The sequence below is a fragment of the Takifugu rubripes genome, chromosome 13, assembly GCF_901000725.2.
Source record: "Takifugu rubripes chromosome 13, fTakRub1.2, whole genome shotgun sequence".
Classification (NCBI taxonomy): Eukaryota; Metazoa; Chordata; class Actinopteri; order Tetraodontiformes; family Tetraodontidae; genus Takifugu; species Takifugu rubripes.
In genome coordinates, this window is record NC_042297.1 from 20,859,189 (window position 1) to 20,876,303 (window position 17,115).

General features: G+C 47.6%; 2 protein-coding genes across 3 annotated transcripts; one reads left to right on the plus strand and one right to left on the minus strand.

Moving 5' to 3' along the window:
- The first annotated feature begins 1,548 nt into the window (after positions 1 to 1,548).
- On the plus strand, positions 1,549 to 10,071 carry cstf3 (cleavage stimulation factor, 3' pre-RNA, subunit 3). The gene is made up of 20 exons (XM_003977855.2): positions 1,549 to 1,768; positions 2,328 to 2,432; positions 2,596 to 2,691; positions 5,406 to 5,438; positions 6,003 to 6,100; positions 6,179 to 6,245; positions 6,633 to 6,667; positions 6,751 to 6,877; positions 6,953 to 7,030; positions 7,109 to 7,271; positions 7,369 to 7,478; positions 7,555 to 7,671; positions 7,777 to 7,995; positions 8,070 to 8,172; positions 8,287 to 8,356; positions 8,440 to 8,635; positions 8,711 to 8,861; positions 8,967 to 9,061; positions 9,141 to 9,201; positions 9,560 to 10,071. Exons 1-20 carry the CDS (start codon positions 1,742 to 1,744, stop codon positions 9,757 to 9,759), a joined length of 2,151 nt encoding a protein of 716 aa, XP_003977904.1. The 5' UTR covers positions 1,549 to 1,741; the 3' UTR covers positions 9,760 to 10,071.
- A 386-nt stretch (positions 10,072 to 10,457) lies between these two features.
- Positions 10,458 to 16,436, minus strand: depdc7a (DEP domain containing 7, paralog a). Of its 2 annotated transcripts, none has more exons than XM_011619090.2 (9): positions 16,333 to 16,436; positions 13,975 to 14,431; positions 13,004 to 13,134; positions 12,709 to 12,901; positions 11,772 to 11,992; positions 11,549 to 11,691; positions 11,349 to 11,474; positions 11,196 to 11,274; positions 10,458 to 11,121 (listed from the first exon to the last, which is right to left on the minus strand). In XM_011619090.2, the coding sequence occupies exons 1-9, from the start codon at positions 16,352 to 16,354 to the stop codon at positions 10,898 to 10,900; spliced, it is 1,596 nt and encodes a 531-aa protein (XP_011617392.1). In that variant the 5' UTR covers positions 16,355 to 16,436; the 3' UTR covers positions 10,458 to 10,897. The 2 variants fall into 2 exon arrangements, with proteins under 2 accessions (XP_011617392.1, XP_003977914.1); XM_003977865.3 differs by having other exon boundaries at positions 13,975 to 14,525; positions 16,333 to 16,420.
- Positions 16,437 to 17,115: the final 679 nt, after the last annotated feature.

The following is a 17,115-nucleotide window of genomic DNA, read 5'->3' on the forward strand; positions in this document are numbered from 1 at the left end:
GAGAGCCTCGTTCCCAGCTAACGACACAATAAACTACACAAGAGTGAAGGGATAACAATTATAAATAAAGACGCATTCACTGTTTATAGTTACACTGGCCGATATTTCAGCAAACTGTAAATTGAGGTGTTTTTGTGGTTAAATAAGGTTGTTAAGGGAAGAGTTCGGCTGGTTTGGGTGTGAATAGTAAAATGTCTTACATCACCGTTTTAAAAAAAAAATCACCCCTTGTGCAGATTTGTTTAAATATTATTCTATTTTCCGCAAAACATCCAGATACTCCAGTCAGTGAGCCAAACGCAGAGGTTCTGCACCAGAATGTGGAGGCATTATTTTCTGTAACAAGCATGCACAGAATTTGAACTGTATGTTTTAGCATGGCTACGCATCGACTTAAAGTCGAGCCCATTGTGGACAGCAAAGAGAGCTTTAGTAAATTAGTGGGGGAGCAAAATCTCTGTTTGGATGCAGTCTGTTGACAAGTAAGCTGCTCATAAACCCCCTGTGCTCAGCGTCTAAAAAGACCAGCTGTAATCTAATCCACCCAAGCATTTGTCTTTCCCAGCCCTCACCTGTCTTTGCCACAATTACAGACAACAGACTTGGTCAGCTGTTAAGCAGGTGTGAATGCCTTGAAGCCATCATGAATAAACACAGCTGCAAAACGAATTCGGGAGACGTGTAATACAGAACTTCTGAAAGAAGGCACAAGGGTTCTTCCTGAAAAGGGCAGTAACCCCATATAATAAAACCCCTTGATTAAAATTTCCAATCTATCTCGACGGACACATTAATGCAGGGACCAACAAAGATATTTTCGGTAATTATCACACAGTCCTACTAGAGCAGCTACATTTCCCACAAGTGTAGGGAAATGGAGTCCAGCCACCGCCGAAATAGAGTCAAATCCTAATCCAATTCCGATTGGGATTCAAAACATGGACTGATGGGCCTTATCGGTGCTCTTTTACTTTGGTCTGTTTTGGGTGGTAAACTTCGTACACTCAAGCGCGTGCACAGGCGCGTCGTTTGTCTCCCCCTACTGTTCAGGGCTGTAAGCGCGTTGCCCATTAACTCGGTTTAGGCGTAATCAAACTAATCTATGTAAAACTCCATTCTCCAGAATATTCTGGATATGTCAATGTTCTGTGAAAGAAAGTGTCCGTATGACAAACTCCAATTTTTCAGAATATGTTTTTCCAGCTCTAAAAATAGCCGTTGCAGAAGTCATCGGACATATGCGTGTAATTTCTCACATTTTAAACCTTGGTTGGTTCAATTTAGCCAAATAATAGTTTCGTTTGCAGCACGCGGAACCAACAGGATGCGCGGAACCAACAGTTTAACAAATAATTAACATTTTAACACTCACCACCTAATTTGTCATCGTTATAAATACTGTTTTATTTATTAATTTCATTCAAATTGGTAAAAAAGAAAATAAAAATAAAAAGTGAACCTTTTGATAAACTATAAACACGCTTTCTCTATACAAATATATCTGGGCTGGTTTTATTTTGAAGGATCACTTACCGGAAGAATCTTCAGCTGAGGACCGGAAGTCGATCTCTTCCACGCCATTTTGAGATATTGTGCAGCCCACCCGAGCTAGCCTTGCTTCCTTGAGGGCAATGTGATCGACTTTTCCGACGATATGCTCTGTCGTTCTTAAAAAAAATCCGTTAATCAGCTGATTAAAGTTTAAATATATATAGTTCGTTTCGACATCACTCCTCCCATTATGACCACCGACGCAACCGCCGATCAGGTAGCTAAATGCAGTTTTGTCGAACGACAAGCTAATCTTAACCTTTATATGCTGCTTCAACTTCTACTTTACTTAAATATTACAGTCTAGTTAACGGTTGGGATGCGTGTTAACTGTAAAATCCGCCCACATGTGAATGTCAGTGTTAGATAGTCTTCACATCTATGTTTATTTTATATACCATAAAGTTTGGCCTACTTTCCGTTGTGTGGAATGGCTAACTTTAGCATCGTTGCTGCTAATTCCGCCATTGACCATATATAAGCACTTTTTCCATAGGCTAACTTTATCTGATGTAGCTTTAGGTTAGATTAATTTTCCTAGGTGGGGCATATTTTATAGGTAATACTAGTAGGGCAGAAAATGTATCATTGATTTTCTATTTAAGCCTTCTTTGCTCTATGAGTTAAGGGGCGTGGCCAAGGTTACGATAGAGTGACGTTAAAATCTAATAATCATGTTTTGGTGTCAACGTTGGCCTCATTGGCTATTAAAGTGTCCTTAACTCCCACCTAAGATTGTAATCCTTTTGTCCTGCATCATTTGTGTTGTTTTGCAGGCGGCATCTGAGTATATTCCAGAGAAGGTGAAAAAGGCAGAGAAGAAGTTGGAAGAAAATCCATATGACCTTGACGCATGGAGCATTCTGATTCGAGAAGCACAGGTTTAGTGACACAGAGTTGTATTCCTGGTTTTTGATTAAAATGGGAAAGGGCTGGGTGGGGGGTAGTGGTTTAGTTCTTAACCAGTGATACTATATTTGTGTCTTTTCTCACTGTCTGGTATGTAAAAACAAGTCGGAATGTTCATGCATTCTCCTCCTTTAGAACCAACCCATAGATAAAGCAAGGAAGACATATGAGCGCCTTGTCACACAGTTCCCAAGCTCTGGCAGATTCTGGAAACTTTTCATTGAAGCTGAGGTTAATACCTTTATTTTCTCTTGAGTGTGCATGGCTGGGAAATTTCCATCAATGATCAACAACGTGATTTTCACACAAAACGCAATGTCTTGTCTACATGTTTAAAGTCACAATTCATTTTTAAAGTTAAAAAAAGGGGTGGGTAACAATTTACAGTTCTTAGTTTGTCTCCCAAATAAACCCTGCACAACAAAAATCTGCATCATTAAATTTGCTCTTGTTCTTTTGGAATGTCTCCAGCCCAGGCTAGATGGGTGAATTGTGTCTTTAAACCAAAGAAAGGGGAAATTGGTCCCATCAACAGTTCCTTTTCATAGATCATGATGTTCCCAGGTTAAAGAATACATCCTCTACGTCCTTCCTTTTACAAATGGGGTAAAGTGCATTTGTTGCATGTTTGGTCTGCAACAGTATTAAACTATTTTAATAGTATTGGAGTGCATTAGCGTTTTATTCACTTGTCGTGTCAATTTATTGCCTCCTGTGTCCTTTCTTTTGGATAACTTTATGAACAAATCCTTGGATGTGTGGGCCGTTCGTTCCTCGGTCTCCTTGAAAACATGAGCAGTGACCTCTTGACCCGAGTGCATTCGACTCAACGATTCATTCTACCCACCTAACGTTTTATTCCTTTGAACCTTCCCTTTGCAGTACCTTTGGATTATATACTCAGCATCACAGAACATTCCTTCATTTGGCCTTAAAATCACTTCACATTAATAAGCATTAGAGTGGAGTCCAAGAAGTGGTAAAGATTAGTGCACTGCTGGGAAATATACAGTTCCAGACATTAGAATAGGAAGGAAGTGAGATGATGTTTCAGAGGGGGAGGAACCAAGCCCGTGTTAATGCAAGTGCCTTGGAAGGCTTGAGTCTACCACCTAGTGGTAATAAATATCTGGCAGGCTGGCTGACAGCCTGGTTAGGGTTTGGAAGGATTTGATATTTACCAATACGGTGCTGTCACATCATTAGGAAGAGTCTGTTCAGGGAAAGAGACTTTTTCTCCTATTTTAAATGGTTCCATATAGTAGAAAAGGGCTGATTAATATAGGAGTGTCCTTTTAAAATGTTTAAATGGCAGTTTCGGAAGTTAACTTGGCATATTCCTTGTGTGCATCCCAGATCATGTCTGAATCACAAATGATTACGACACCCAGCGTTAGTCCCAGTTAACAGCTTGGCAGAAGTTTAGATCTGAAATTTGAACCAGTAGATTGATGTTATATTCAAAACAAATTTGGTAAGTATATGTATGGGATGGCGCAGGGGTCAGGACTGTGGCCTCGCAGCAAGAAGCTCTGCAGGGTTGGGGGCTTCTCTGTGGACTTGGTATGTTCTCGTGTGGGTTCTCCAGGTCCTCTTGCCCCCCCACAGCCTAAAGCTATGCATTAGGAGGATAGGTGACCATACTGACCTTAGGACTGATTGTGAGTGTGGATGGTGCTTTCTCCTCTTTGTTACCCCCCCCCCCCCCTCGCCCAAAGGCAGCTGGGATAGCGTGACCATTAGGGAATACAGTGGTAGAGGAGGATGGAATTATGTGCATCTGTAAGATCCCGGCTCTTACAATCATTTGCATTAAAGGGTTTGTTGTGCTTCCTTTCAAAGTCGTCACTAATTAACACTGAAATATCCTGACGAGAAGCATTTTGGAGACTCACTTTTCTCTAACTAAAATGTGCTGAGTGATTTTCTTCCTCAATAGAAACTAACGAAAACACTTGTTTCTGCAATGATTTTAACAAATACAGGTTTTTTATAATGCACTTTTCAACATTTAACCATTACCATCATTTTACTGAATCCTTTATGTTCTAACGGCACAATTATGATACTAATACTTGGGTCTTGTGTAAAGTTCCCTCATTTACTCTGTCAGGATCTAATAAACTTAGTGGGCATCTCTGAGGTGATGATTGTGTCTTAATCCCGTCACTAAATCCTAAACGGACTTTGAAAGCAGTCAGTTGGGGGGGGGGGGGACAGGTCTGCAGGATGAGCCTCCAACATCTCATCAGCATGTTATGTCACTGCAGTGTGTTCCCCTTTAGGATGGTGCACGAGAGCTCAGGAGATGACTGGATGCTGTGAAATGGGCCAGCTTAGTGCTGGTTTGCATCCTGAAGGACAGAAAGATCGAGCTGCACTGAAGCTAAAGCAGGTCGAGTTTCCTGTTTGGCTCTGGATCGTAGGTGGTTTCGCTGTATCTGCAGTTGGAATCAGTGCGTTTTGGGCCACAGAGCTGTAGAAAGTTGCTCCTTCTAAGGGTTGCGTAACACTCCAACACCTTAGGTTTATGCATAAAGTGCAGGAAACTTTAAAAATATACTGTTGCAATAATAAAAAACCATCCTTGGGAGTCCGTTGGGTGATGTGCTGTCTCCAAACCTCCGGGACTGTTTAGGGTCTCCTAATCTCATCAAACAATGTTAGATTTCTCTCTGAACATTTTCCCTTGACAGCAGCTGAATTTGGTGTTTTGTTGGCTCATCAGCATCAGTGTGACGAGCTTGAGACTGAACCCAGTCCCTTCTGTCTTATAGCATCGTGCTCTGTAACTACACAAAATAAACCCCTGATTTAAAGTGGCCGTTTTTGTGTGAATTTCACTTTGTTGATCTTGTGTGGGAGCGAGAGGTGTCACGTTGTCTCCTTCCTAACCGCCGGGGCAGCGGTACCAATTAATGTTGCATTTGCGCTCTTATTTGCAGATCAAGGCTAAAAACTATGACAAAGTAGAAAAGGTAAGCAAGCGTCACACTGTTGGCGCTAACTCGTGTGTCTTTAACGTGTGTAAAGATTATTTGCTGTCTGTCTGGTAAATATAACACACAAAGTCTTTGAAAACTCTGTCTAAACACCGTTCGACTGGTGGTGCTGGGTGATCAGTGGTGCCACGTTCGTACGCCGGCACGCTCCGACTCACAGAATCCCGTTACTGTCCTACCTGAAATGTCCTACAGCAAAATTATTCTTTCACAGCCGTCGAGTTGTTCTGAGATGAAATGTTTGTCCTGAAGAATGTTATTTCCCATCATTTCTTTCCCCTGAATGTTGGTATCCAACCCATAATCTACAAATGGGCTTTAAAGTCTGTCTGTAATCAGCTGAAATGTGGGCGTCTCTAATGCTGGTGTGTAACGCTCCTTCCTTAATCCGGCCTGAGATCCAGCCAGAACCACAGCTGGAATCCTCCCACATCAGATATACACTTAATGCTCTTCATGGTTGTCCTAAATGTGTTGTATTGAGCTGATCAAGAATCTGTCTTGGCTCCGCGGAGTCTTTAAGTGTTCTTGCCTGTCCAGTTGTTTCAGAGGTGTCTCATGAAGGTGTTGCACATCGACCTGTGGAAATGCTACCTCTCGTATGTCCGAGAGACTAAAGGAAAGCTCCCCAGCTACAAGTAAGAGAACACAGCACTCCAGTTGCGTGTGAAAACGCCACCGTGTCGGTTGTTTCATGTCATTGTTCTTGCTGCCAGAGAGAAGATGGCCCAGGCATATGATTTTGCCCTGGACAAAATCGGTATGGAGATCATGTCTTATCAGGTACGTGAAGCCTGAAGTCTGGCAGCAACAGCCCCATTGTGAGGAGATCATAGACGTACATAGACTTAGGATGAGCTCGGCATGGTCGGGCTCCCGTCCAGAGTGTAAAACATCCATCCTGGAGCCAAACACCAGGATGGGTGAGCAGGGCACTGTGATTTGGCTGAGCCCCCACACTTATTGTCATGGCAACAACACTGACTGACTAAATCCACAGAGACGGTCAGCTGGTAATAGAACACGAACAACTGTCTGCCTTCACACTTCCTGTCGCTCCCGTATATTAAACGAACCACTCAGCCACCACGACCTGCCCTCGTTACCGGTCAGGTCGACATCACTCGATGCTTTTGGAGACTTCTAACAGCTATTCTCTGTTTTCCCTAGATTTGGGTGGATTATATCAACTTCCTCAAAGGAGTGTATGTGTTCTGTTTTTCTTTATTCGGACACCTTGACAAATGATTCCGATCTTTCAAAACGTTGCTCTCTGGGCTTCCACTAGTGAGGCCGTAGGCTCGTACGCAGAGAACCAGAGGATCACAGCGGTGCGCAGGGTGTATCAGAGGGGCTGCGTCAACCCCATGATCAACATCGAGCAGCTCTGGCGCGATTATAGCAAATATGAGGAGGTGAGCGGCAAAGAGGGTCCCGCCAGGGTGCCTTGCTTATAGCTGTAACACCTGAGCTGTCTGCTCCACCAACAGGGCATCAATGTTCACTTGGCTAAAAAGATGATTGAGGACCGGAGCAGAGACTACATGAACGCTCGCAGAGTGGCCAAGGTGAGCGTCCCGCAGCTGCCCGCCACTCCTCCATTCCATGGAGGAACGCTGTCTAAGCCTTTTGCTTCTGTACTGCAGGAGTATGAGACGGTGATGAAGGGGCTGGACAGGAACGCACCTTCAGTACCGCCCCAAAACTCCCCTCAGGAGGCTCAGCAAGTGGAAATGTGGAAGAAGTATATCCAGTGGGAAAAAAGCAACCCTCTGCGTACAGAAGACCAGACCCTCATCACGAAGAGAGGTGACTGTTGGTCTGTGGGGGGGCATCTTCCCCCGGCACCAATCACTAAACAGCGCTGCTGTGATGCTGTTGTTGAGGCCCCTCTTCTCTGTTTCAGTCATGTTTGCCTACGAGCAGTGCCTGCTGGTCCTGGGCCACCACCCTGACGTCTGGTACGAGGCAGCTCAGTACCTGGAGCAGTCCAGCAAGCTGCTGGCAGAGAAAGGGGTGAGGGGCTGAAAGCTTTGGCCTTTCGGTGTGTTGTGTGTGCAGACGTCCCGTTTAAACACAACCTTCCCGACAGGACATGAATAACTCCAAACTGTTCAGCGACGAGGCAGCTAACATCTACGAACGTGCCATCGGGACTCTTCTGAAGAAGAACATGCTGCTGTATTTTTCTTTTGCCGATTATGAAGAAGTTAGTGTCCATCAAACCTCCAAATGCCCTTTTTTCCTGCGCATTCATCTAAAATCGTGCTCGGGGCTACCAGAGACTGACCTGCATCTTTTTCGTTCTTCACAGAGTCGCATGAAGTACGAGAAGGTCCACAGCATATACAACAAGCTGCTGGTCATCGAGGACATCGACCCTACGCTGGTCTACATTCAGTACATGAAGTTTGCCAGGAGGGCAGAGGGCATCAAATCAGGCCGCTCCATCTTCAAGAAGGCCAGGGAGGACCCCCGCACGCGCCATCACGTCTTCGTGTCAGCAGCTCTGATGGAATACTACTGCAGCAAGGTGCGTGCACGACCAGTCTGCACCACACTCACATCCAGAGGTCTCAGCTTATCCCAGATGTGTCTGCCACACAGGACAAATCAGTGGCCTTTAAGATCTTTGAACTGGGTCTGAAGAAATATGGCGACATTCCGGAGTACATCCTGGCTTACATCGATTACCTCTCCCACCTAAACGGTATGTTGTGCGTCGTTGGACGGTTCACGAAAGCCGTTTCCTCACTAATAACTGGTTCCATGAAGCGCGGAGAGTAGAGGAACTAAAACGGGTCTCTTTTCTTCTACCCTGCAGAGGATAACAACACCAGGGTTTTGTTTGAACGTGTCCTCACTTCAGGAAACCTGTCTCCAGAAAAGTCGGGGTAATGTCTGCGACTCTTCAGTTTACGTGGAGGTTATGTGGAGGTGGCAGATGTTCATTTCCAGTGTTTCTTGATTCGTGCAGTGAAGTCTGGGCTCGCTTCTTGGCTTTTGAGAGCAACATCGGAGACCTGGCCAGTATTCTGAAGGTGGAGCGCAGACGATTCAGTGCCTTCAAAGACGAATATGAGGGCAAGGAAACTGCCTTGCTGGTAGATAGATACAAGTTCATGGACTTGTACCCCTGCTCCTCCAGTGAACTCAAAGCCCTCGGCTACAAGGTGCAGACCACACTCACACACCTCATTTTTCTGTTCTCTCTTCTTTTCCTGAGCGACTTTGTTCTGTGTTTACAGGATGTGTCTCGTGCCAAACTGGCAGCGATGCTCCCAGAGGCTGTGGTGGCGCCCTCCGCGCCTACGTTAAAGGATGAAGCGGACCGTAAACCGGAGTACCCCAAACCGGACACTAACCAGATGATCCCCTTCCAACCACGCCACCTGGCTCGTATGTAGCACCAAGCTAAAGCTTTGTGCAAAGCAAAGTATTCGCGTTTTTCACGCCTCTCCACTAAAACCTTCTCTAATTTTTGGGATTCCTTTCTCATCACAGCTCCAGGGTTACATCCAGTTCCCGGAGGAGTTTTTCCCGTCCCCCCACCTGCTGTTGTCCTCATGAAGTTGCTCCCACCGCCAACATGCTTCACCGTACGTTGCGTGATCTTAACTCTTTCATATTGTAGGTTTACAAAGAGCAGGTATGAGAAGAGCCTGTTTGTTGCTGCAGGGTCCTTTTGTCCAAGTGGACGAGCTCATGGAAACCTTCAGGAGATGCATGCTTCCCGAGAGTGAGTAGCTTTCACGCTCTTCTTGATAAAATAAGTGGAGTGTCAAAGGCCGCAGTCCAAACCAGTGGAAGACTCTTTCCCACCTGCCTCTGGGAACGCCTGTCTCCTGCTGGGAGGACAGAAAACCTGGCTTCCCTATGTAACTTTATATTTGAACGCCAGACACCACGGTGATCAGGTGACAATCATGTGACTGGGGCAGGAGGTGAGCTGTATACCAGGGACTCCACCAACCGGGTTTTCTGACCTCCCAGGTGGAGAACTTTACATTTGGAAGGGCCGTTCTCCGCCTGGGAGGACAGCAAACCCGCAGGGGTGCTGGAAACGTGTCGCTAACGTGTTTTATCTGTGCCTAAAGCCGTTGACGCTGCTGTAGAGCTGATCACTGGAAGACCACTCGATGCTGCAGGGGAGGGAAACGGACCCATGGAGAACCACGCTGTTGCCAAGTCACTGAAGCGGCCTAACGCGGACTCTGACGAGGAGGACGACAAAGGAGCAGTGGCCCCTCCCATTCATGACATCTACCGCTCACGTCAACAGAAGAGGATTCGATAAGTTAACGATGTCCCCTACAAGAATGTAAAACCTTTCAGCTCACCGGGCGTCTGCTGAGCGCAGAAGACAAGCAACACATCACACCCGCTGTGCACCCGATTGTTCTTGTGGCTTCTTTTGTTATCAGTTTTTATTTTTAAAGACTGACCATTATACTGTACAATATTTTTAATTCAAGTTGTTACTTTTGGAGCACACCTCGGATTTGGTCTTGTGATATACCATCGATGGAACAAATGCTTTGTTTTTGTTTGTTTGATTTTTTTTAACTGGAGGAAATAGTTCTTGTCAATAAAAGTGGGAAAGGACTCAGCTGGATGTGTGTGTTTGGTGTGTGTGCTGAAGCCTGAGCACTAGTGTTACCGCTAGGGGGCAGACGAGGGCACCCGACCCGCAGGGCCCCTGCAGAATAACTTTAAATAGGTTTTAAAGTTCCTTTGTCACAATTGTTTGTTTGACAAATAGGACATAATCTCACATATAATCTTTAAATACCCGTTAAACATCTGTCTACCGATAATGATGTAAAACGCCACATTTAAGGAAGAGGGAAGCGACACCATCAGCTGTTACATTATGGTTTCGAAATCTGCGCTTATTTTCACTCAAATGGACAGAAGACAGTTGGCTCAGTGTTTCGACGTCAAGGACAGAGGAGACAGTCATAGTCTTTCAATCAACATGATTAAAGACACATGAAAGGTTTCACAAGTCCGACGGTTTAATTAAAAAACGAGTCCAAACCATCTCAAAATTAAATAACGCCTCTTGTGCCGACGCCACGTGACATTCCAGATGCCTCTCAGATACATTCTTTCATACACTACATCTGTTATGACGCTTAACTCTCTTAACTACCAGGAACTCAGTTCCCTGACTGAGCAACAACGTGAGGATTGTCCACAGTTTAAATGCTTGTTTGCACGGAACACGAGAGCAGACGCACACATCACGAACACGATGGCCACCGTGCAAACAAAGGTACCAGAAAGCATCAGATTCTCCTCATCTTTCCGAGCTTTAACCACCTGAAGGGCTTTTCCTGTTAGCGTCCTGCACCACAAATGTCCTTCAATATCGCAGCTTATCACGTTTTTACATGTAACGTTCACAGTCCGGTTCAGAGGTCCGACGGAGGTCAGTGCGACGCCGCGTTCACACTCGATAGTCTTTTCCCAAAGTACTCGACAAAGATCTCCGGGTGGCCTTTGTAAAACTGTCCCAGCAGCCGCCTCTTCTCCTTGGAGGAGAATTTGGGGTTCTCGTGGATCGTCCGCAGTAGAGACCAAAGTTCCTCTTTGGTGGTCTTTTGACCAATTTCCGAATACGCCTCGGCGCCGACCCTGGTGCAGAACGTCGGACCTGCAGTCGGGAGGAATTGTGAGATGAGCTGCTTTGAATCTCAGACAAACGGAGGGAGACGAACCAGCTCTCACCTGTTGCCGTGTCTGGATCCTTCCCTTGAATCAGGTTCATGATTCTGTTGCTGACCAGCTGGTGCAGTGAAACAGGAATCTGGTGGCGGGAAAAAGCAAAGTTACAGGCTGTTTCTGAAGCGGCCTTTAGATGACCTTGAAGAGCCTGCTGACCTTGAACAGATCGCAGTGGTTGTCCATCATGAACAGAACCATCAGGTCCACCTTTCCTTTGGAGAGTCTCCTGCTGTAGACGATGGCGCTGGAGAACGACCTTTTCACCGCCATCCTGTTCTCAATCTAGCAGAGAAACTGTGAGTGAGTCTGGGTCAAACGGGCGCCTGCACCGCTTCGCCCTGGGGCTCCGCTCTCACCTCTTTGTGCAGTTTGATCTCCTGGGATTTGGCGGCTGTGGCCATGAACCTGAGGAGCCGACGGAGCTCCTCCCTGCTGCGAGAGTCCTGCAGCTTCAGGCTCAGCTGGAGGGTCTCTAGAGCTTGATCCAGCTTTCCGTTTACTGACGCCAGAGAGAGAAGGAGAGGTCGGGTTCACAAATCAGCACGTGAGCTCCAAAGGCGAAGGCGGATCGTATCGTACCAAGCAGCTCCGAGATGCCGGAGTGGATGTCGAAGACGTGGTTGCTGAGCAGAGGGGGCTGCTGCGTGTGTCCGTAATGCTGCGCCAACACCTCGTACATCAGCCTTTTACACCGAGGCAGGTCACTGGCACAGGCCGACAGACCCCTGCTGACCTCCACCACCAGCTCGTCAGGCAGGAACTCCAGGCAGTCCACCGCTGCCGCCATCCAGTCGTCGGCCCTGAGGGAGCGCCGAGGGTCAACACTTCAGCTCCATAAAGACCCCCCGAGAATTAAACAGACGAACGGGGACGTTTTTCCTCTTTAGCACAACGCACAGATCAAAGTAGAGAGAAGAATTCTGCCATCCAACCATGAAAATCGGATCATTGTCCGGTCTCTGAAGTTGTCAGATTATTCTGTAATCTGTGAACGTGTAAACATCATAATGCGGCACCATAAAAGTCAGCTCCTCACCTCCTGAGTCTTACGGCACTATTTTGTAGATACTCCACGACCTCCTGGAGCGTCTAACCCAGGGTTTTTCCCAACTATCACATTTCCGAAGTGCATGTAAACGCATCATATCTGATTATTAGCATTATCTGATTGCTTCCAGCTAGTGGACTTTTGTGATCATGAGAACAGACTCACTGTTATTTCTTTAGCTACCAATAGGGGGCACCATTGCTATTAGTGCATGTCACCAGTAGGGTGCGCTACTAATGCTGCAGAGATCATTTATGGATCCTCCACTGAAACCATGTCCTGCTGCTCTAGGGTGTCACATTTTTCAAAGAGCCAGAGTTTGGCATTGCCAAAACATGATCAACAAAGTGGACCTACACTTAAATTGTTCTCTCTGTTGACTAATCTTTACATTATATTAAACAGTAGTATAAATGTATAATACTTCTGCAACAGACTTTTGGACAACCAGAGCTGCAGGTGACTTACTGTGCTTCACTGAAGGCCTTGAGGACCTCACGGTCGAGGTAGCTGGACGTATACAGCAGGTCCTGGTCACTGTCTCTGCTGGGGAAAGATGGCTGCAGGGCGTCTTTGGCCTCTAACAGGTTCTCCAGCAGGGGGAGCTCTATCAGCTGCAGCAGTCTAAACACCGCCTGCTGCTGCCACACCTCATCCACAACTGTGAAAACAGAGGGAACAAAAGAGGTCAAGAGGTGCACGGATACTCAGACACATGGTGTGAGACTTATGCGACTCCCTCATCCAAGAGGAGACAACTTACGCTCCTGAGAGAGGCCGAGGTTGATCATCTGAGGGGTGATTGTGGAGCTCAGGTTGAGGTTTCTCAGCACGTCTTCCACTGATTTGTCTGTCCGGAATGGGGAGTGTGTGGTGTAGCACCGCACCTCTTCACTGGAGAGTCATACAACAACAGCAATCAGTCCAACGCTGAAAAGGACCATCAAAGGAACAACGGTGGCGTTGGGACCGATGGGGGGGGGGGGGGGGGGGTTTAAACCGAAAAACACACAAAAACAATTGCTCGCTTTGCAACAATGGATCATTTTGCAGCCACGCAAAGCTTTTTATTTTTTTTTATATTTCGGCCCCCGCTGCAAATAACAAAAGCCTCATTTATACTGAAGAACACTCGGGTCCTCTGACTCCGTCTGTCTGGTCATCCCTCTTTTCTGTCAGCACGGCGTGGGCGCGGGGGGACGCTCATGGCTTTGAGGAGACTTCTGATCATTTGACTGTGTAAAAACATTCTGAGGGAACATTTTAGAGACGTTGGCATCCGTGTCAACGCACCGTGCCCCTTCGCTGTGATGATTCAACCATTGAAAGTGCCACCATCTTGTACACGTGGTGTCATTTGCGAGCAGGAGCTACATCTGATGTTTCTCTGACCCAAGTATGAATCTCTCGTGGCTGTTAGCATCACTAGATTTACTAGCTGCATAAGAAGCAAAGCAAAAAGAGTCACGGCTAGAACATCTGGCGCGGCCCAGTCCCATATTTTTGACAGCTAAAGTTAAAATGAGCAGCATTGTATCCTTGAAACTCATAAAACCGATGTTATGTTCACACACTGGTAATGAGAACAAGACACATGGGAGTGGAACAGTCTCAGGTCACGCCTCATTTGTGAAGCAGGTGGGGAAAATAACAGATTGGGGATTAGTTGTCAAGGAAAGAACTACAAAGCGAATCAAAGCTCTGCTGTGAGGGTGTTGTGACACGCGTCTGTACCTGTCACATGACGGACTGTAGCTGTTCTTGTTCCTGCTCCGCGTCCTGTAGCCACTCCTGATGGTGGCAGTAGACTGAGAGTTGGCGTTGTCCAGCGGCGCCGAGGGGCCGTGCGTTGGGCTCGGGAACCGGTACAGGCTGCAGCTGCTGTCCTCGAACGTCACCCGCTTCTTCTCCTTTCCAAAAACTTTGGCGCCCACCGGCTCAAACACCTTGGAGTCCATCAGGGCCTGACACAGCCGGACGGCCTTGTAGCGGGGCACGGGCTCGTCGCCGAAGAAACGGTTCAGGGTCAGATGTGCCAGAACCACGTCCACGGCCTCGGAGCCCAGGAAGCAGTCGTGGTAGGACTTGAGGTTGTGGCGGCGGCGCTTGACCTCCACGTGGGTCTGGAGGTTGGAGATGATGCTGCCCCAGATGTAGGTGGCTCGGAAAGGCTTCCCAGCCATGCCTGGTTCTGGTGGGGGAGGAAAGAGGAGCGTTGGAGGACTCGGACTATGTCGGAACATGTGGAAGTGCTCTCTGCCTCGACCACACATGCTGCCTCCTGCCTGTGGGTGTAAACACAGCTCACCTGTAAATCAGCAGCTGCTCTGTTTTCACTTTGTTTCACTTGTGTCTGAGTCCTTTTGGGCCGGAGCGCCACCGACACGTGCACAAAGCCCAAATGTTTCAACTGCCCCCCCCCCGAAGCTTCGTCATCGGGCTGTTTGTTGCCGTTTCCCCGACGGAGATTCACTCGTGTGTCACTTGGTCTCTCAGCAGACCGCTGAGAGGCGGCAGGTCTGGAGCACGGCGAGACGCCGGCGTGGCCTCTGTCCCCCCAACGGGACACGTCGGAGCTGTGGGGCAAATGTTGGGAGGGTGTCCGAGAGCCTCCCCGGGGCCAGGGGCCATCAATGTGATGGTAATGAGTGAGCGGCGGGGGGGCGGGGGGCAGTGGGGTGGTAACACCACAGGCCAAACACTTTCTGTAAAACCTTCTGTAAATTCTGACACTTTTTGAGGCAACGTGCAACAGCGAGCAGATGTTGGCTCAAAAGGCGTCCGGAGGCTCATGGGAGGCAGATGTCTGCACAGTTTGTCGCCCCCGTCGTCCACATTTATCACATCTGAACACAAGTCTAAGGAAGGGAAATGTTAGAATAAGAAATGGAAAATAAACCTGATTCCTTCAGTTTCCAAACTTTGTGCAGAACTTTAACTTCACCCTGAGACTCAGGAACATCGTCTGGATGACCACTTCCTGCTAGAGTGCTAAAGGTCACACCTCTGGGTCAGATTTGCTCAAGACAAAACCATTGTTGGTGGAGATAAACTAATAATAGTCCCATGATTTAACACACAGAGGAGAAAAAAGTGGCAAAGGAATGATGAGATTGGTGGTTTCAAGAGGGGGGGGGGGGGGGGGGGGGGGGGGTGGGTAATATCAGCATGGTTTTAAAAATGTGAGGTTTATACATAAATACTTTATTCAAAGTAACCTCAGTGAATATGGTCTAAACTCAGGACTATTCAGTTTCACAAAACAATCGTTTTCCTTGATTTAGTTCAGGACCATCTGGAGGGCCCCAGCAGGGGTTCCCAGATTAGCACTCACACATAAATCCGGATCTCATCATTATCAATAGTCAATCCATTAATGGGGGGGGTAGAACAACCCTGAGAACTTAATTAGCTCTGTCACGCCGCGTTTGTCGCACCAGGCTGAGATCTGAGCCAGGGCTCCTTCTCCAGAGTGGTTTGATGTCAGCAGAGAGTTTTAGAGATGGAGCTCGTCTGGGGAAGCGCTGCAAACACCCGCACGGTGTTTGCACACATCCGCGCAGGTAAATAAGCGCAGAGGGAGCCTGACTGGTCCGTGGAGAGGAAAATCTCCCGTGCGCGCATGTAAAGCAGCAAAAAAAACATCACACACCACCTCCAAACACCCAGAGGACCGATAAAAAGATAACCGCCCACGGAACATTTTCCTGCTCACACACACACACGCACACACGCACACACACACACACGCCAGGAATCCACCTGTCCTACCTGTCTCACGCACGGGCGGCTGTATCGACGCAGAGCTCAAAGTCAGTGGACACAAATCTTTTCAACAGCTGTTTTAAGATGAATTTAAATGAAGCTTCACCAGTTATTAACAAGGGTTTAAGGGTTAATTATGGAACTAAGTCCTTAAAAGAGCTGTCGGATCAGTTCCGTGCAATAATAAGAAACTTTCGGGTCGCGCGTAAAAGGCAGCAGATAAACCGCGATCACCAGTGACCCCAAACTCCCACAGAACCGAATTTACGGCCACATTTGTGCGGAAACCTCATGTTCGGGAGCGAGAGCGAGCCAGACTGGACCTACCTGGTGTTCTGTGCGCCAACATTTCCTCCCGTCACGGCAAAGTCAGCCATTCAGACCATGTCGTCGCTCTTCTGTTCGCCAAAGTGACGCACGCAGCCCTCAGCAGTCAACCCCGAAACCACCCCCCCCCCCCCCGCCGCCAATACACACACACACACACACACACACACACACACACACACACACACACACACACACACACACACACAGATGCATTATTCATGAGCCAATCACAGCCCCTGCCCGCGGCAAAAACAAAAGGCGCTTCCTGAAGCTGCAAAAAGAAAAGAGAAATCTTTGACTACACCAGGAACTTTTCCCTCCTCAGGTCACTCAGAAAATCTCACCAGAAATTGTGTCATGCAAAGTGTCATTTTGCACAGGAGACAGGTGTGAAACGCCTGTGTGGGATTCAAGTGGCACCAAATGGAAAAGATCTTGTGCTTCCTCCAGAAGAGCATCGTTCAGAGATGTGACCACCAGCCCACGTGACCTGGCGCCTTCTCCCCTACAGGTGTCATGTGACAGCAGGTAAACTGACACCGACGCCGTTTGTTGCTGACAGGACAGTTATGAGCTGGAGGGCAGCAGGTGAGACGAGCGTCCAACCGGTCTGATGGCTGAGCCTCGTTGTTGTGTACACTAGGTGAGGTGGCCGGGGGGGTTTATGGAGCACACGTGGAGTCGGAATCACCTGAACGCGCCACCTACACCACCTCTTGGTTCCTTCACACCGGGGAGGAAAACCAAAACGTGGACATCCGTAACCAGTTCTGACCGCTG